General features: G+C 34.5%; 2 protein-coding genes and 1 non-coding gene across 4 annotated transcripts in view; all 3 read right to left on the reverse strand.

The window, feature by feature from the left end:
* Nucleotides 1-3,115: 3,115 nt before the first annotated feature.
* LOC117934525 (peptidyl-tRNA hydrolase, chloroplastic) lies at nucleotides 3,116-7,049 on the reverse strand. Its single transcript, XM_034856240.1, has 8 exons — nucleotides 6,743-7,049; nucleotides 6,080-6,164; nucleotides 4,494-4,561; nucleotides 4,355-4,405; nucleotides 4,196-4,269; nucleotides 3,797-3,855; nucleotides 3,632-3,708; nucleotides 3,116-3,542 (listed from the first exon to the last, which is right to left on the reverse strand). Exons 1-8 carry the CDS (start codon nucleotides 6,968-6,970, stop codon nucleotides 3,426-3,428), a joined length of 759 nt encoding a protein of 252 aa, XP_034712131.1. The 5' UTR covers nucleotides 6,971-7,049; the 3' UTR covers nucleotides 3,116-3,425.
* Nucleotides 7,050-7,137: 88 nt separating this feature from the next.
* TRNAD-GUC lies at nucleotides 7,138-7,209 on the reverse strand. The gene has a single exon. It is a non-coding gene; the product is annotated as a tRNA-Asp (tRNA).
* A 507-nt stretch (nucleotides 7,210-7,716) lies between these two features.
* The window catches only part of LOC117904638 (protein CASP), a 30,739-nt gene continuing 17,550 nt past the window's right edge, over nucleotides 7,717-20,905 (reverse strand). The window contains exons 8-20 of one of the 2 annotated variants that reach the window (XM_034817336.1): nucleotides 19,311-19,366; nucleotides 17,929-18,094; nucleotides 15,376-15,468; nucleotides 12,580-12,708; nucleotides 12,212-12,331; nucleotides 11,760-11,840; nucleotides 10,312-10,419; nucleotides 10,063-10,206; nucleotides 9,878-9,979; nucleotides 9,026-9,105; nucleotides 8,869-8,912; nucleotides 8,176-8,268; nucleotides 7,717-8,078 (exon numbers count right to left, since the gene is read on the reverse strand). In XM_034817336.1, coding sequence (XP_034673227.1) covers nucleotides 8,186-8,268; nucleotides 8,869-8,912; nucleotides 9,026-9,105; nucleotides 9,878-9,979; nucleotides 10,063-10,206; nucleotides 10,312-10,419; nucleotides 11,760-11,840; nucleotides 12,212-12,331; nucleotides 12,580-12,708; nucleotides 15,376-15,468; nucleotides 17,929-18,094; nucleotides 19,311-19,366 — 1,206 coding nt within the window. In that variant the 3' untranslated portion in view covers nucleotides 7,717-8,078; nucleotides 8,176-8,185. The remainder of the gene's footprint in view (nucleotides 8,079-8,175; nucleotides 8,269-8,868; nucleotides 8,913-9,025; nucleotides 9,106-9,877; nucleotides 9,980-10,062; nucleotides 10,207-10,311; nucleotides 10,420-11,759; nucleotides 11,841-12,211; nucleotides 12,332-12,579; nucleotides 12,709-15,375; nucleotides 15,469-17,928; nucleotides 18,095-19,310; nucleotides 19,367-20,905) is intronic. The other variant, XM_034817335.1, reaches the window with a different exon arrangement.

Genomic DNA, 20,905 nt, shown 5'->3' on the forward strand with positions numbered 1-20,905 from the left:
CATTTGTACTTTAATTTCATTATTAGTTCTAAGTTTTATTTTTTTATATCTTAATATTATTATTTATACTTTAATTTAAAATGAATTTTCTATTCTTAAAAACGAAAAACCATTTTCTTGTTTGATAATTTTTCACATAAAATAGAATTTTGAAGATTTATTATGAAAATAAAATGTTTTTAAAGAACATATTTTAATTATTTTTACTTATTTTTTATGAATGGTTTTAAAAAATAATTAAAAATCAAATATCACAAATAAAATGTATTTTGAAGAAATATTTGAAAACACACAAAATACACTACGAATATTTCAAATTTTCAATTTTAAAACTATTCTAAAAACTAAAAAATTACTTTTAAAAACGTTCCCAAACAGCCCCTTAAGTTTTTCGATCCTGCCACCTATTGTCTCCGTATCAATCACATCAAGTAATAAGTATTAAGAAGCAAACGACACGCACCACCAACCAACTACATTTCAAAAAGGCACAATCGACAAACTGCATTTTTGGGAGCGAAGCACCGAACTCCACCGTAGAGCAAAGCAACGCCGACACGCTCCACCGATTGCATCTTACGCAGGCAGAGAAATGAAGTCATCTTCTATGATGAATAAATAAATAAACTCAAACCAACAACTTCAATCAAACGTCATAAGGATTCCCAAATGGGGTTTGCCCGCCTCTCTCGTTTTGTTTTGATCGAAAACGACCATTTATAGAACCCTATTTTATGTGGGCATGACGAAGGTTTCACATGGAGGGGACTCTGGGGAGTGAGGTTGGGTTTTTATACTCTACACATACGGTTCATGCACTTCCGGTGGTGCGGACTTGAGCCACGAACCTCGCGTTGGAAGCCAAAAGGCTATGCCACTGACCTATTCAACATCTTTGATTAGTATTATAATATACAGCAATATTGATGTTTTTTTTCTTTTTAATTTTGTAATGTAAAACCTTTCAACAAATGTGGATATTTAAATTTATGCTTATTTTTATAATAATTAAAAAACAATATAAATTAATTAATATAATAATTGTAAAATAATAAAATACAAAGCAATAAAAATAAAATTAATTATTATATTTTTCTTTTTATCATCTGATATATAAAAATAAAATATTATTAAAATTTAATTATAAATATTTTTAATTTATATGACGTATAACTTATATATTTATGACATAATCTCTAGCATCATATTTTGAAAACACTATTGATAAAACACATATCTTGGAATAGATTTCACACAAAATGAAAAATGTTAAGGTCAACGATAATCTAAGGTCATGGGTCGGGGCATGGGACCATAGCACATGTAGTGATGCCATTAATCATGCCTTAAATCTTGGAATGTCTTTTTCATTGCATACTTGTGTTTTTGGACTTTGTATTATCCTAGGTTAGGAGGTCGTCCCATGAGTTTTTTTTTTCCAAACTGCGGAATTATTATATTTTATTTTGACTTAAGAAAAGGGTTATTACATGGATTCTGACCTGTATCTTGTCACCTGCCCTTGTTGTGATTTTCTAATCACATGCATGAATGAGTATAAAAATAAAAGTTGCTTGGGAAAATTTGTACAAGAGAGTATTGTTCATACTTGAACAATTATCTCCAAATGTCAATAAAAGATTGGACTTTGTACATGAATAAGGTCTATTATTTCAAATTAAGTTGAAGTATATATACCAACAAAAATTTTTGAAACCTTGATAATTAATGTGAATTATGACCGACTAAAGTTACGATTAGTTAAACAATTTCAAATATATTGACCTCTATGAATGCCCTGATGTTTCGAGCGACAATTGATTGGAGGTAAAATATGTACTTCAATGATTGAAAATTAATATTAAAACTCTAATTATGGATGTAAAATATATATTTTAAACTTAATTTCAGATTTAGGAGAGGAAAATGATACAAGTTACAAAAATCACTATCAATTAAAGTAGAATAAAATGTCAATTATGCTTTAAAGAGGGATTTGAACCTTATGAGGTATGAGAAGGATCCATGCATGGGCAAAATAAGAAATTTATGAGCATTAAAGATGAGGATTAATGTTATGGCTTAAAGTAAATGCAAATTTAAACTTCTGCTTTTCAAAACAAGCTTCTTTGTTCATTCTGCAGAATATTTGTAACACATGGTCCAAGTTCCAGCAGCATTTGACATTTTACATTTCTTTTCTGCATGACAGGAAGGTAATGAGTGTAAAATTTTGACCTTCAAGAAAATCTAGGTCACCAAAACCTTCCAAAGCCTAACAAACAGGACTAACCTTCTTCTCTTTTTCAGACGTTTTTTTTTCTCGACATGCTTGTGGAAGTGAAGGAATTTTGGCATTTTTTTCTCGACATGCATGTGGAACTTTCAAAGACTTTTACTGTCGATATCTCTTCTTTTTAGTTTTATTCCACAAAAGCCGTGACTAAAGAGTATCCAAAGAAAAACAAATCAATTATAATAGGAACTTGAACATCTAACATGACATGAATCTTCTTTTATTATGTTGTATATCACCCCCAAAAAAGGGATGGTCAGACAAGTCATTAATTGCAATTTGCCAAAGTTGTATGTATGGCTGGAACTAACCTAAGCAAAGGTAATTGGATGTATTGCTGCAACAGGCTTTGTGTTTTCATTCAGTGCACCTCAAAATTGAACTAAAACAGTGTGACTCATTTGGACTAATGCCAATCCAAATAATGACTTGGTTCCTGATACAAACATGGAGGTTGTGAACAAGGCTTTAATATATCAAATCAGTCAATGAAGCTGTACAAGAACAAATTGAAAGCACAACCACCCATCAATATCGTCCAAAGATTGTATTCAATGAAGGGCATAAGAGAGATATCAATAATTTTACAACAAACAAGTTGGAAGGATCAGGAAGTTGGACCTTTGTGGGCTTGGGCCTGTAGGCTTCACTGGACTGCATTGGGGTTCGGTTTTTGGTAATTGTGAGCTGGTTTGAAGCAAGCCCAACATAGAATGCATCAATCTGTTAGCAGAACATTGAAAGCAAGCACTTGTGCAATTTGTTCAGTGTAAAAGTGTCTAGCTAAGCAATAATGCTGTATAACTTGCATTTGGCAGATTCACTAGGAAGAGATTATAAAGAAAAACTAAAGAAATTGAGTTTAAGATTAATTGGATTCTCAATACAAATACAACTCCACAGTAATTCTCAAAGCATATCTTAAAAAAGATATACCATTTATATTTCAAAGAATGGATGTTATAATCCCCCTGTAGGGGAGGGGGGGCTTGGAACTAATGCCCATTGTGTATTCAGATGAATTCTCTGTACTCTAATCTAAAAATAAAAAAATTCCATGATCATTCACCATAATGGACAGTTCTCTTCCTTTGGAACAGGCTTACCAAAAGCGTCACAATTCGAGCTGTTATTGACTATGTTGTTCCAAGGATTTGGCAGTGTTCACAAAACTTGCGCTTTTATTAAATCCCTCAAGCAAAAGAATCCGCACAGCTTCCACACCATTTTGAAATGTGAAATCCAACTGAAAAGACACCTTTGTTAAACATCTAGAATCCAACACCCATTTATTTTGTTCTCTCTCTAGTAGGTGCATGAGCAAGTTTTACATACCTCTTCACGTTCTCGTTTACTGAATGGACTAAGAACAAAGTTTGCAGTATCCATTTTCCCAGGAGGCCTCCCAATGCCTAGAGAAAGTTAATATTTTTTAAAAAAAAGGTTAAATGAAATATGTGAACAAGAATTTTGCATAATTCAGCATCTTCAGGAACTCACCAATTCTTAAACGAGGAAAATCACGACTCCCCTTAAAGTGATCAATCACACTTCTCATCCTGCAGAGACAAGCATAAGTAATCAATATTACAAGGTTCCCTTCTATTTTTTTTTTTAAATGTTTATATACTTATAAACCTAAGCAATATCTTCAGACAAATAGTACCAGGCCACCAGCATTTCAAATATTCTATCAAAGGCACGATATTCCTTGTATAAGAAAAAGTTTACATCAACAAACATAATAACTGTGGGGCAAGAACTAAGAAAATATTATTCAAAGAATAGATGTTATTCTCTAGATTAGACATTCTTATCATCCATAAGAAAATTCAGTGATAAGATACCGCTGCAACATTGTCAAGAAAAAAGAAACTAACACATCATCATGGTACATACCCATTGTGTCCTCCATGTCCACCTTTTGGCAATAGCCGTAGTTTTGCAAAAGGCAGATCTAAGTCATCAAAAATCTGTCAAGAAAAAAAGTTCAGAAATTCACTGATTGGGAGGAAAGGTAGTGCTGAAGTCAACATGGAAGAATGATAAGTGCTTTACCACAAGGACTTGCTTCAACGGAATCTTGTAATATGAAACAATAGCTCCAACCTTCAAGAAGAGGTCCACAAATCAACAATCATTAGTAGAACCATAGAAAGTAATCAGAAGTAAAGGTCTTCCAGATAATCTTACTTACAGATTCACCGCTCACATTCATGAAAGTCTGCGGTTTGGCTAGCATAACCGGAACATTTCCAATAAAACCTGGAGAAAAGAAATCAATTCTATCAAGATTAAAAATTTCATAACTAAAAATTGAATGCAATAGGTTTTAATTCAACATTTTTGTCTTCCCATGGAGTCAGTTTACTCAGGTAGTTCTTAAAATAACCGCTCCTTAAGATCATCATCTTTCAATCAGATCTTATTATTTCTATAAGTAGCAAATAAAAGTATGTTTGTAACTTTCTTCAGGAGTATTATGTTATAAGAAAAAAAAGAACAATAAACAGTGATATGCATAACGTTTTGAATGTTGTCAATTTTTCCTTATAGGCATGAAGGAAAGAATTGGGAACTGAAAGAAATATCGAAATGAGAAGACTAGAATTCCAGTGTATCTTTCCAGTTTTAACAACCACTACATGGATGGATTATCAATTGTACCTGTTTTGTTGAAGTTGGAGTATGCGAGAGTCGAGACAAGCATCATTTCCACATACATGTGGATGAATTGTATAACCCACATCATTGTGGTTAAGTGTCTGAATATTGATTAGCATGCTAGGCTGGCACGAAAATATCTTAATTCCATTTCACTAAGCTTACACTCTTGGAAAGATATGGTTTAACATCATCTCAACTATAGAAACCATTCGTTGGTGTGTATATTTTAACTACTGTTAGCTTGATATACATTGTGGGCCAATATCCAAGCTTAATAATCATACAGTTCTCTTGCAATATTTTCCTAGAGCATGTGGTTCAAACTGATGTTATAAAATGTTGAGGAAGAATTCCTTTGAAAACTAGACAAGATAAGTTGCATCATGTATCAAATGGTTTCTACTTATGGAGGATAAGAAAAAAATATGAATTCACAAGTATCAATAAATGAAATTCTATAGTTTGAGATGATTCAACTCAGAAAATATTTGGAAATATAAATATATATATATAAAAAAAGTACTAAAATTCAATAAAGATAGAACCTGGGTGATGATGAAAAAAGATACTGAACTTTATCAAGGAAGAAACAATGAGCAAAGTAAGGATCTAGTTAATCTGATTTTATAACTAAGCTACAATATGTCTAGCATTCTTCATACTGATGATTCAAATGTTGAAATGAAACCTATGTCCACACACATGGTATTAGCTCAGATACTTTCAAGAAGCCCACTTACATTTACTCGAAAATATGAGTAAAGGATAAATGTAGTATTCCTTTTTATACTATATTAAATTACTATTTTCCAACTTATTTTACTCTTTGTCCCCTCTACCTAGTATATAAGCACAAAAACTCAAACAAACAAATAAACACTTGCCTAATATAGCAATTCATGACATGCAACTACCCTTGTTTGCTTGTGTCTAGATTTTGGGCAGTTGCCACATCAAACCTTAGCACGTCTCAGAACTTTATGCCCAAACAAATCATACCCATTAATCTGTCATCAAATAACTCATTGGTTCACTTTGATGCAACTTATCTAACATAGAACTATGAAAATGTGAAATTACTTAATAGGAAGTAAGGGCAGTTTTAGGCATGTAGACCTTTTCCAAACAGCGATTTGAAGGAAACACTGCTAATGGATATTCCTTCAGCTTCAGCTATAGCATCGAGCATCTCAAAACCTACCTGAAAAGGAGCCCATTATAGAGCAGTGTTAAGCAGAATAACAAAGTGGCAGAACACACTATAACAAATGCATACAAGTAACTATGGGTATCCCTACTTAATACCCATGATAGCCGCAAAATATCCGTATCCAAAATGCAATGCACATATCAGTTAACACTTTAACACTATATTAGATGTAGGCCAATTTAGGTCAACTGCAACATACTTCAGCCCAACAATAAAAACTGAATCTCCGATTGAGGTTTTAACGGGTATTGAATGCAGGCTGAAACAGGGGTTAACTAATAAATCATGATAGGATATACAAACAAGATTTTCTTTTTCTCAAAACCACTTAGCCACAAGAAAATGCATTAAAAAGGAACTCTTCTTTCTCTTCTCCACTCATTCAATCCTCAGCAACGAACCCAACCAAAACCACACAATTCAAAGCAAACTGCTTTCCAGAACACTAGAATCTACACAATTTAAAAACATTTTTCCTAATTTTCCACCCAATAAACAAAAAAATCAAGAGAAACAGAAGAAGAATCTAGTTTGGATGGAAAAAAATGAAGCAAGAGAGAAGGACGGACGTTATGTCGGGTGCCGTTGTACTTCTTGCCGGGGTTACCGAGGCCCACGAGAAGCCAGGGCTTGGCGGGGCGGGGCGAGGAGTCCATAGGTGTGGGTGTCGAAAGAGAAGAAAAGGGGATTAGGGTTCTGGAGGAGAAGGAGAGGGAACGGGGCCAATTCGGGAAACGGAGGGCGGCGATTGAGGAGGATAAGGAGCCAAAGTTGACGCCACAGCACCCAGCATTCATATCTGTAGAATATGGATTTGATTTGGAATAGGCAAAGCAATTGCTAGGCTGCTGTTTCCTCTCTTCTTCTTCCCGAAGGACGCCGTTGAATTCAAACCGAGGGAAATGAAATCAAGTAAACAGTAAAACGACGCCGTTTCACAGTTAAGAAACAAAACAAAAGATTTCGCCGTTGCCGGGGATCGAACCCGGGTCACCCGCGTGACAGGCGGGAATACTCACCACTATACTACAACGACTTGGATGATTAAAGAGCCTAACTTTAATTTATTTACATGCATAAAAACTTTATCATTTATTTTTTTATTTGAAACCACATCAATGAATCATATATAACAAACATTCATATGGAAAAAGTCATTTCATTAAAAGGGATAAAATAATCCCTAACAATGAAATATGACCGAATTTTAAACAAAAATATCTTTTAACATTTTTTTTTAATACATATTCATCTCACAAATGAAGTTCGATTTCATCCCATCCATGATTTTCTCATTTAAACACCCAGAGCAGAAAAGCAACATTAATCACTGTGATTGTGTCGCTATAACATTAAGCGGTTGTTAATTGGAAATGGGGCTCAAAAGATTGTGACTATCACTCCAAAAGAAAGAACTTGCAACTTCCAATGCTAAGAATTTCAGACACCAAAACCAACCCAAACGAGGCAAAGGATCAAATGAAGGGGTTGAGTTTCGTATACGACTTGAACTATTCCATTATTGATCAATTGTTCCTCAACCTTTGAAAATAACAGAAGGGCATTTTAGGATTTTATTAACAAAGGGCATCTGTATATCTCATTTTTTTTTTTTTGTCTTTGGAGTTCATATTAGTTGATTAACATAAAAGAATTTCCAAAAAAAGAAAAAAAAAGAAAAGAAAAGAAATTCGGCCACTGCTTTCTCTGCAATATTTAACCAGGCAAGAAAGGAGTAAGATAAAATCATTTTTGTCGTATATACATGGTTTAAGATATCCGTGGCCATGATTTTTGTCCTATATTCTCGTCTCACATGACGAGAAGAAACCAGTGGATGGAGATCAAGGTGCGTGAGGGAGGTTGATGATTTTCTGTCCAATAAGGGATTCCTCGGGGCCATTGCTGCCAAAACCCAAATACATGTTATGGTTAATGAAAACCAATTCTACTACATTTAGAAAAAGAAACAAAAGAAATAGGCAAATTGAGAGATGCTTACCTAAGATGGCTCAGAGCTGACATTCTGTATAGGCAGGTGAACACCAGGACATGTAACCCAATGGTATAGAAGAAAGCGAATGTCCGGGCATATCTGCAACAGAGAATTTTAAGTAAAGGAATAAAAAATTTGACTGGAGAATACATTCTTTGAAGGACAGCTATTCAAATGATTTGTAACATTGGGACACCATGATTGGAGCTAGTAATCTCCCTACTAGAGGTAAAGGGACATGGAACTGTAAATGTGTTTGCTCTATGAAATATGCATCTACAAATCTGTACCACTAGCAAAATGAGAAAGACATATAAACACAGAGACATGACTGTTGGACCTACAACCTCCCCACTCTACGCAACAGAACAATAAGGGCATTTATTCAATATCAGTGATGACACATGAAGCACCCAAAAAACACATCTACTACCAAAGAATGAAATATGAGAGCTTTATAATGGAATTTTTCTTCCACAGAGAGCGTGTACTTTGATAGTCAAACTAAAAACGCTGGTCATGAATGAAATAGGAAGCACCAAAAACTCATCCCTTCACAAAATAATAAAAGAAGAAACGTTACAGTGGACTCTCAAGTAAAAGCAAATGATCTAAATGGTTCTTCCACACGAATGAAGATTGTATAAAGTAAGTCTCTTGATAGTATTGCCACAATAATCTCTTTTAACTGGTGCTCACCATTTTTTTCCCTTATAAGAAACCATGCTTGAACTGCTCCCCAGCTATTTCAATCATACCATGTACTAATGGTTTAGAAAGAAAAAAGACGAGAATATTCCACAAACAGAGAAACTGCACAGTAGACAATTCACATTGAAGGGCAGAAAAAGCATACCTGTTGCCAAGAAGAAATCGCCCACTGCTAAGTGTAATTTTATCCCTGATACCCAACTCCTTGTACCTTTGATCCCTTTCCTAATTACAAGTAAACAATTAGTTAAGTACACAATTAGCAATAATAGTAGGATTTAGAAGCAGTATGAGAACTACATACCCTAAATGGATGCAATGCTGACAACAAACATTTTAAGAACACAGTTACAAGACAAAAATGACCATGAAATGATTCTCATTGTAAGAAAACAAAAAATTGACAACAATAGTATTGATCCATAGGCTGGTATTTGGTCTAATATTCTGATTAAACAGATTAGTAGCATTCTTTCTCCCAAGTGAAAGGTGCCACCATGTTTGCCACAAATCTAGTCAGGGAGAATGTGTTACATTTTGGTTGTTTTGGACAAATATGTTTCTGCCCATGTAAAGAAAAAATTATGGGTAAACTTCTATCTGTTTTGAGTTTAAACCTCATGTAAATGGAAGGAAATTGAGAACTTAGCATATAAAATTCCAGGATCAATTGGAATCATTAGAGTTTCCAATAAACAAAAATGAAATTGTAAATTTATGCTTTGACTATATGATGATAATATAAGTCAGACAAAAGGAGCTGATTGGAATGTTTTCAAGGAAGAATTATGAGAAGTTCATAATATCTAACGACACAAAGAGAATATTACAAAAATATCAAGAGCATAGATTTTCTTTCTCTTTTATTCTCTTTGATTATGAGATTGAAATGGAACAGAAGCAATGATTTAAATCCAAAATCATGCTTTAGTTTCAAGTTTGACACATAAATTGTTATAAAGTTGCAAATTCAGCAAAGGAGTTCAAGAATGAAAACCTTTTTGGAGAAAGCAGCAAAGGGATTTATATCATCCTCATATATCTTCTTGTACTTGGATTCAACATCTGAGCTGAAACCACTCTCAAGATCTTCTGAATGCTGAACATGATTAAAGAAGATGAAATTTAAGAAAGAGGAAATGACAACCATAATTTAATAAGCATAGAATTGTGATAAGATACCTTCTTTGATCCTCTAGAAACAACTTTCTCAAGATTATAATCCTGGACATAACGAATCTTCCCATAGAGTTTGACATTGTCAGCTTTCGTTTTTTCCAGTTCCACTGTTAGCAGCCCTATCTTCTCTTTCAACTGTTTTACTTCCTAGTAAAATTGGAGAATTCAGTGGAATCACACGAGTGAGCCAGCAACATTATAATCAGGACAAACTTGATCTCAGTTATAGAAACAGAAACAGAAACAACATACCTCTTCTGTCTCTCGCAACCGTGCTCTAAACCGATCTCGCTGATTGCAGATCACCTTAAGCATTGAGTTTTGTTCCTGATCTGGAGAAACATGTTTTTGTTCTGCACGCTGATCCAAAAGAGGTACCCAGAGAAGAAAATTACTTATCCAACAGAAAATACATTATCATGCACAAAACATGATTACAACTGTGGTTGAATTGCAATGAAATATAGAATGTCACGGTAAAAATATAAATATTGCAAGCCATAATGCCAGAATTACAGAGATTGAAATGCCAACAGATATTCTGTTGTAATTTCAAAGGTTTAAAATGCTTATAGACTAAAAGTGACCAATTAGACGTATTACTCCAACTAGAAAGCAGGATGATCATGCCCCTTACATGGATCACCCTCATTCCCAACAGGAGAACAAGTCAGCATATGATGACCATATGAAAAGGCACTTGAGAAAGTTTCTTTGCCAAAGATCCTAAGAAATAGAAAATTGAAGAAAAAGATGGTTTGTAGTCTGACTTCCCCACACCCATCATACATAGTGCATCTATTAGAGAATGACTTTATAAGGTCTTATATTCTAGAGCATACCATTAGTATTAACCCTCTTTTGAACCACTAACCATGTAAAAGCTTTGACTTGGACAGGTCTTGGATGTGCATTTAACTTTAAATGAGAAAAATACTTGATTCTCACTATTAGAAAGGTTTCAAAGAAAGACCTAGAGAATAATTCCAACACTTCATTTTGGTAGGTTTCCCCTGGCCCTCAGATCTGGCATAGGCAAAAACAATACATCCATTCTAATCCCTGATTATCCACCAATACTTAATAGCCATCCTGGTTGCTCAAGGCATTAACTCCCAAAACTGAGTTTGATAAAATGCTAAGGAGCAGTAACTAGAATGAGGATACAGACTTGGCAAAGGTAGTGGGCAAAGAACCAGCAACCCTTCTCCATTCTCTAAAAATAAGATAGTAGCAGTTCTTTAATGGTGGTGCCAGAAATTTATTATTGGGGAGGCACAGAGTAAAAGATTTATTTTAGGGGGCAAGATTTGAGAAAAATGATAAATTTATTCCCACTACTATTCAATTCTACACAGATTGCAAACCAGAAAAACTTGCAATTTTGATTCTTGTCACCACGATATCAGCAAATGGTATCTTCCTATTTTATTCCTTTTTTCCCATAGATGTATCTCGATAAAAATTAACACATAACAATGCACTCTAACCACAAGAAAGGCGCACATATCTGACAGGGTAGTCTACTATCTCTTTGACCAGACAAAAGATCGACTAAACTACACAGACTACCTCAAATACATAACATGAACATTTGTCTACTTAATGTACATATGGTTGATAGACATACTTTTTGATCTGGAAGGCCTTATTCTTAAATATGCGGAAAATGTGCAAAGCATGAAAGAAAAGATGCATACCTGAGATGTCTCTGTTGCCCCATTATCCAATAGATCCCAATCTTCAAACAAACTACCTTTTCTTTCTTTCGAACTATAACCCTGCATTAGGAGGAGGATTGAGGTATATTAAAAAGGAAAAAAGATATACAACAAAAAAAAAGAAAAAACAATAATTTTGATTTAATTAGAAACTTATTTAGTTGAACAATAGAGCACAAAACTTATTAAGTCGTACAATAGAACTAGTTTACACCACATCAATTGATCATGATGCTGCAGATGAACAACTAATCAAAGCAAATAAAGCGGCAAGTATGAAAAATACACACATGGACATATATACACCAGTGAACAACTAACCAAGCAACTAATAAAGCAAATAAAGAGGCAAATGGAAACACACTCATGCAAACCTATAAACCAGTGAACAAACAGACACTTCAAAAGAGTTCAGAGATCATTGGTCAAACCTTCAATATATCATCTTCCAACTTTTGTATCAATCTTTGTTGTTCATTGACCTTGGCTGTAAGTTCTAGTATTTTACCTTCAGCTGTTTCCAGTAAAGATGTTTTCTCCGAAAGTTTGACCTGAAAGTGGTGGAAAGGTTTAAAATTTTCATTATAGCACATACTTAAATGATACTATTTGAGGTATTTATCTCTGACTACCATCAGGAAACTCCCAAAACAGACACAGTATTAAATCTTCAACATCCTTAATTCCCTGTAGTTGATTTCCACACAAGGTCTAAATAATGAACCATGCACTATGTTTGTAGCTACATAGAATCTAGAAAAAGCAAAGCTCAGGAAGAAACCAAGTACCACTGACATACCTTTAACTGTGTGAGTTCATGTTCCATTTTCCGATTCTTATCAAGAAGAAGGGACTCCAGTTTACTCATCTCCTCACCACTAGTAGCAACTTCCCAATCTTCTGCCTCGATTGAATTATAACCAACTGCCTATAAATATAATACTAGAAAGTTAAACAGGGACAAAATTTTTGGCTTAAAAAAACATGAGACTAATGCATTATGCATGTAAATGCTAGCACAATAAACATGCCAGGAGCAAAAATAATTATAAAACTATAAGCACCGGATGGTTAACATGCAGATGCTTGTTTGGTACGAATAAATAACATAACAATATAGCCAATCATATTAAACAATTTTTTTTTGCCTCTGGGAAAAAATGCATTGAAAGGAAAAAATAATTTTAACAGCAATAAACTGGTAGAATTCAGGCTTCTATTAAGCAATGTAACACTCCCACCAATATCAATGTAGAAACTCCGTGGATAAGCCTACTATACTGTTAAACCTAATAATGCAATTGATTAGATTAAATCAATGCACTCAACGATTCCATTGTAACCTTAAGATAGTCATCAAGGCTTTCATAGTATTGCTCACAGGGTAGCATCAAACCAGAAGGGGGCATTTCACTGAGATGGAAGAGACAATTTCTAGGGTCCACCGAAGACTGAGGATTTTCTTGGAAATAGTATACTGCTAAGAGTTATAGTTCCACACAAAATCACATTTTCTTAGGATTGCCCTACTAAACAAAATCCAAGTGGCGGAAACCAGATCATGTAGGAGAGGAGCCTCATCAAGATTCCTTTAAGCATGTTTCCCTTCTAGAACAAAATCTTAGTTCAAGGATCTGTTAATTTTTTGCTTCTAATTGAAAACTTTGTTTTATTATGCCATATCCAAATGTCATTCAAGATCATTTTTCAACCAAGTCCCCGTATTCTAATATTTGAGATGTAAAAATTAGACACTTAGACACATACCCACAATTGAGACCCATATCTAAACCCATGTAACATAGTTGTGAATTTAACAGGGCAGGAACAATACCCTTCATTGCTACCCCCTGCCACCTCCTGAATGAAAAGAGAGAGGGAGAGGGAAAAAAAAGCACACCAAGAGGACCTAGCTCCCTTTGAAGAGAAGCTGAGAGCCCTTTTACAGGAGAAAATATATCTACATTACCGAGATAACCAATGAGGTCCCCAAGCGAAAAGCCAAACCAATTAACAAATGACAAAATGAATAGCACTTAAAAAAAAGAAAAAAAAAATACTAAAATGACTCAAGGAGGTGCCCTCTTGTAGAGAGAGAGGCCATCAACCAATGAGACAATACCAAAAGGGAAGCACTTAAAGCAGGACAGAATTCATACCAGCTTCATGCACAGGATAAAGTGGAGACAGCATATGATTTCATGTTGCAATTTGACATTCTTAGGTGTACCAAATTTTTTGAGAAGAAAGGTTCACCACCACAAACAGAGTTTCTTGTCTCCGTTATCAAGAGAATATCTTTCAAAGGACAAAAGGCAAGGACAGAAAGTGAAGGACAAAACGAAAATATTTGATTCGTCTAAAATTACATTTCCCACTGTAGAACAGAACACAAATTTTCCTTTTCCCTTTTTTTTCATTATTTTGATAGACTGTAACAGTAAATCCCATGAATGGCAAATATGTGATTATATGTGATCACTTTTCTAAGCAAACTGAGTCTTGAAAGATATGGATCTCAAGTCCTACTTTTCCTTAGTGACACTCTCTATCAACCATGCCCTTGGCCTCCTGTAAGCGTCATGTGCTATCCCACTCCAATACCCAGAAGTAACACGAAGCTGTATCCACCCATTTCCTTGGGAAAAGGAGCCAGACCTCCCACTGCTCCAAAATCCTAATGTTCCCTCACACAAAGCTCCTCTAAAAGCATTTCTGAACCCATTCATCAAGCCCAAATACCAGCAAGCAATCTCCAACTGCTGCTCATTTGCGTTTTGGGTTTAAGAAACTGTAATAGGGTTGGCACTTATCACTTGACCAGGTCCACAGGCATAGGCTCAGGCACTACAGGCAAGTTTCTCCAGGCCCTTCAAATACTAATATAAATCCCTGTCCCAGTGACCATTGCATAAAGTTTGATTTGACAAGAATGAATCACGCACATCCTCCCTTAACATATGAACTTTCTGGAAATCAAACCATTCATCAAGCTATTGAGAGTGAAACATATTAACATACAAAGTTTAAGGGGAAGTTGAAAGCAGAAACAAAAACATTTGTTACACTTAAAAGTGTTCTGGTTCCTTGATTAAAAATAAATTATTGTCTATATAAATTATTTTAAATATTAACTAATGTGATATCTCTGGTGCAATATTTAAATTCTATAATGGTTTTCATGCTTCAAATTTTTTTTTTTTTTTGATAAGTGAGCACAAATTATATTAAAGGGCAAGAAGCCACAAAGCATACATGGAGTAGTTTTCATGCTTCAAATTGTTAATTGATTTTATGCTTCCTACCTAATTGACTCAGCAAATAAAAATTGTTTTGAGAACTAAGGCCTGAACAGTAAAATAATTTTTGTCATACATTCATCACAGTTCGTACAATTCAATGCAGAAATAACAACTAACAACTAGCTAGTCAACTGAAATGTGAAAAGAAAAATCATGAAGGTTAATAAAATTCAAGTAACTTTCAGGAAAACAGACACTAAACCTTCATGGGTACCCATGTTTTTTATAGAAAAATTCATGGGGGAACACATTGAGATTAGTAAGCATGAAATGTAGAGAAGGGATGGAACCACCTGCAGAATTTTCACTTTTTTACGTAAATCATCAACTAATTTTGCTGTTGGCCTTGCCAGAAGCTCCTTCTTGATCTCCTCCAGAGCAAGGTCCTATGGAATAACAACAACGAAGTAAAATTGCAGAATATAAGAACCATTGGAAATGGGACCAACTTGAGTGTGGAAAAAAAAAAACAAAAAAAAAGCCAGGAGAAGGAGAAAGAGGAAGAAAAAGTTGGCAGATTAGCCTCCAGAAATAACTGAAAATGGGGATTATTATATATTCATATTCAACACATTACAGAGTCAAAATATTACAGTTCTGTTAAATAATAAAAATATAATCATAAGGACAACCATAAGATTTCTATCAAAGAAAAGAAAGACTTTATATCAAACAAAAAGAGACTCAGACTCAAGAAAATATGAGATCCATGATATAGTTTTGAAAATTAACCCTTCTGAGCATCATTTCTATGGAGGATTCCTTATTCCTGGAAATCATAAAACTTCTATCCATCCAAATGTCCCAAAACACAGCATCAGGTGTCAAATTTCAAACCTTCCCATAAAGCTTCATGCATGCAAGTAGAGCTGCAATCTCATCAGACCTAGCCCAAGCACAAACAAACCTTTGGACAGGATTGGGCAACCATTTTTATAAGTAGGATTGGGCTTCGGTTGAAAAAAATATCATTCCTACCTCAGTTTGGTTTGGGCTTGAACCCCTTGAACCTAACCTGATCACTGTTGCCTTTTGTTACCTCTGGTTCTTAGCTTTTTCTATCTCTCATTTATCCATAAAAATCCTTCTTCTAAAGTAGCCACATTGCTAATGCAGTTCACTATTGCCATACTTCACATTGCTTTTTCCACTGCTGTTGCTTTTTGTTGTTGATGTTCCTCATCGCCATTAGCTTTTTCACTTGAAGTGCTGTAACATGAAGAACCTGAGCATAGCCTGATAAATTCAGCTTGGATTGGAGTATACTTTAGGCAACATGATTTTATAAGTTGAATTGAGCTTGACTGACTTCATCTTGACCAAATTGCAGCTCTATATGCAATCAAAAAACACAGGTAAGATGGCCATCGCCAAGAGGAAAAAACTGAGGAAAAGAGGGCAACATGGGCCTTCCTTCACATCAGGAATCCGACCAGACTATCACCTCTCTTCTCAAAATCACCATCAACAACCTGGACAACCATTGTACAGACCATACCCTTGGGGCCGCAACAGCTAGGTAACAGGGCAATTGAAAGAAGTTACGCTATGGCCTTTATCACTGAACTTAACCAATTATCAATCTCTCAACCAAAAGCCAAGGCTACTCTCCTAATAATGCACTATTACTAATGTAACACCTAAAGCCCTTCCCTCAAAAGACCAAAGTTTGCCCCATATCTAGGTGGGTATTTAAGACTCCTCATCCCTTCCATCCCAAGGGAATCAATTTTGCTACCCCTCCAATCCATTAGCAATGCCTAAAGGAATAGTAGCAACCCAACTCCAATTCCTCGAGCTGAGTTAATTTGGAAGTTTAAGACTCCTACAAGAGTTAAAGCCTTCACCTGGTTAGTGGCCTATAAGAAGGTACAAGTTAAGAAGGCCTAAAAGGTTATCAGCCTTGACTGTTGTTTCTGTCACATGACTAGTGAGGAGTCAACTAACCATCCACTTGGAAAAATAGCTCCACATTTTAAAAAGACATGATATCCCACCAAAGCTTCTAACTAAATACTTATCATCCACCATCTCACCATTCACTTGAACTCTGTCATAGTGATTAATCCCAAAAAAGATATCAAGGCCATGCTTGACAACTATTTTTGAAAATAGTTTTCTATTCTCTAGGATAAAAAACAGGAACATACTTGACAACTAAAAGACAGGAAAAAAATAGTATTTTCAGATAACATCTTTTAGATGTTTTTTGTTGTTTTCACTTGTTTTTTAAGAGCTGTTTAAAAAAATAATTATACAAATATGAAAAATGATTAAAAATAAAGCAGTACAAATAAAGGTTATTTTTAAAACAAATTTAAAAACATAGGAAACAAGTTAAGAACATTTTAGGTTCTCAAATAAACTTTTCTTCTACAAAACATTAAAGAATAGTTTTCAAAATCTATTTTCAAAAATTGTTTCTCAGAACGGTTTTTGAAAACACTTCCCAAACAGAGCCCTAGTTTCTATGACTTTCCCTCCTTCAAGCTATATCAACTTTGATTTCTTCCTTCAATAGCCTTGCTGACTTTCAATATAAAAAGGTGATTAACGAGAAGAAAATTGTCCTGCACTACTGGAAGACCTCTCATATTGGACCTGATAGTTGTAATCATTTAAACCAGGAACAAATAGATGAATGATAAACTATCCAGCCATTTGCTCATGAAAGCATTATGATATGGCACATGACATCATATTAGAGGAAAGCTCTTACAATTGAAATTTGAACATTGTAGAGTTGAAAAACAGATTTTTCCATAGAAGATGGAAATAAAGATTTTCACCTTAATCCAGAAAAACCCCCCTGTTAAACATCAGACTAGAACAACAAAGCAATATACCTTTTCATTTAGCAATGCATTCAACCTCTTGATCTCATTCACGTGTTGTTCTCGCTCATTGGATAAGGTGATCTCGATGTTGTGAAGTTCCATGTTCAGCTCAGAGATAATCTTTTCTTTGGCACTCAAAGAATTTTCAAGTATACTATTTGAATCTAGATTATCACTGCAATCAAAGCAATCAGCAATAAGCTCAAAATTATAACAACTTCAAGTGCACTATAACCACATCCTATCAGTGTTTGTGTGTGTGTGTATATAGAAAAAACAGGAATTAAATTAGTATTGGAGGAGGGAAAATTTACTGACTGTGTCACAATAATGCATATCAAAATAGATAATATACCAGACCATGTGCTGTAATGAAAGACATGTTTTAAGAAACCAATAGTAAAACATTTAGTCAAACCATTGTGAGCAAGACCCTTAAATAGTTGTTATAAGCATTTATAAAGGGAGATAAAATTTGTGGACAAATGACACAATTTGGTAGCAAGGCCTGGTCTTATAAAGGAAGTTGAGAGTTGATCAAGAAGATGCTCACTTGTAGGTGAATAGGGTCAGAATCTCACTGAGTCACTATAATCCACAGGGCCAGGCAAGGTATGATTAGGATATGGAGGACATGTACCAGAACTGACCATTTGAGATTATGCAAGGTATTCATGAAAGATTGTTTTAGGTGCCAAAATGACCTTATCCAATATGCCCACGGAAGAAAAGAAAAAAAAAGAATTCGTTTGCTTGTCTATTTTGTTTTCTGAAGGGGATCAGAGGGGAAGATAAAATTGAGTTGCAACATTGACAGATTCTCTGGTAGAAAAGCAATACAGAAGAACCAAACATAGAGAAAAGGAACAGGAATATCATCTTTGGACTAGTAATTGGACTCAATAAATCAGGGAAACAAACAAGCAGTAGGGATTGAATCCATGACTTCCAAAAAATGAAAGCTTTGATACCATGTTAAGTCAGCAATTAATCCAAAAAGCCTAAGGTTTTAGGTCATGATGGACCAACAATGTCCATTAAGATGGGTCGGACTAAAGCCCTAACAAACACAATTCAGGTCTTATCTGTTGCCAAAAGAATTGCTTCTGATTTTCATGCAATCAAACATTTTTCTGGCACTATAACACCATACTAGGCAAACTGTTGATATTCCTACTCTTGGACAGATGCTATTACATCTATTGCTATCAGACATAAAAATTTAACACAAAAGACTATCATTTTAGCCTATATGATGAAGTAACGGGGCTTAATTTTTTACAAAGATGAAAGCTTCCCAAAAAAGGAATTTCCCCTGATCATTTTTTTTCACACAATAAAATGATTACAATAAGATTCAGTTCCTGTAGATATTGACAAGTATATCTTACCTCTTCTTTTGTCCATTCTCATCGTTTGCTGACTGTAACTTGGAGCGTAGAAGTCCCTGCATAGAATTTCAATGGAAGTTGGGATATTTAAACATCCAGCTATAAACAAGCCACTGACTAGAAGAAACAAAAGTAGCAAGTAGAAAAAGCAAACTCTTTATTTATTAGTTCAAAGGTGTTGAGAAGATGGTCCTACATGGTTGTCTGTGTTGATATGTCCAACATGTACCAGTTTCCATTTTAAGACTACAAACCACAGTTTTTGAAAAAAGGGAAAAATCATATCCAGCAAGGACAATCCCACAGGAGGTTATACACTAAAACACCTCTGCCTAGGCTTTAAGATGCACATATAAGAAGCAACCAAGAGATTGTGAAGTACTTGCAAAGAACAACTTTAACATGTTGTTATATAAGGTAATGCATGCAGTGAGACAAACAAGATTCATTTGCAGCTTATAGTCAGGATTGACACCAACCTCCAAAGACTTGAAAGTTACTGTATAGCCATGAAATGAAATAATGCAAACAACAAAAACTAACACTGAGTTTCATGATCCAAACAAGATTCATTTGCAGCTTATAATCAAGAATGACAAAAACCTCCAAAGACTTGAAAATTACCAATATAGTCATGAAATGCAATAATACAAGCAACAAAAACTAACACCAGGTTTCAGTATCTTATCACTACTAACACACAGCACCTAATAAATGCCAGTGAGAGAAGAATGGATAGAAAAACAAGAAAGATTGAAACATTGGCTTTAATATTTCAGTGATACAAGAAAAAAGCATGTAGCTGCAGTATGAATCATCATAGATCATAATGACGATCCCCTTACTTAACTAGACTTGGCTCATTTGGTACCCTAGTGAGGTGTTTCGGCTGAGTCCAGGTTTTCATGATTGCAACCAAGAGGGGGAAAAAGGTATTCGTGTTTTGTTGGTATTAGCAAGAAACATAGGGTATGTTTAGAAACTATTCTTAAAATCAATTTTCTATTTTTTAGAACAGAAAACTGTTTTCAAATTTTAATAATAATAAAAAAAAAATTAAAAAAACACATTTGACAATTTTATTTTTAAAAAATTGTTGAAAACAAAAATTTTTTGGTACAAGTATAAGATATTTTCAGGTGTTTTTTGTAAAGTGTTATGAGAAAAATTTGAGAACACGAAGAATACTTTGAAAACTTTTACATTGTACATAAGCGTACACTAACTTCATGAGGAAGAAGTAGAGAAAACTGTTTTCCATATTTGAGTTCCCAATCAGAATTTTGTTCCTGAAAACAATTGAAAATTGTTCTTAAAAACTGTTTTTTGAGAACTAATTTGAAAACATTGCCAAATAGGCCCATAGGTTATCACTAGTTGTACCTGAATAGCTTCTTATCAAAAGCCCATAATTTGTAAAATTAAAAACTCAATAGTTGAAGCTAAGGTCTCTTGCAACTCCCTTTTGGAGATTTGGTTCTCTAGAGCTATCTTAGAGTCATCTAATGGTGGAGAATGTTCTATTTCCCTGCCATTTGAAAAGGATAATTTATGGAGGAAATTGATTTTTTAAATACCAGAAATTGCATTCTGAT

The sequence above is a fragment of the Vitis riparia genome, chromosome 17, assembly GCF_004353265.1.
Source record: "Vitis riparia cultivar Riparia Gloire de Montpellier isolate 1030 chromosome 17, EGFV_Vit.rip_1.0, whole genome shotgun sequence".
Classification (NCBI taxonomy): Eukaryota; Viridiplantae; Streptophyta; class Magnoliopsida; order Vitales; family Vitaceae; genus Vitis; species Vitis riparia.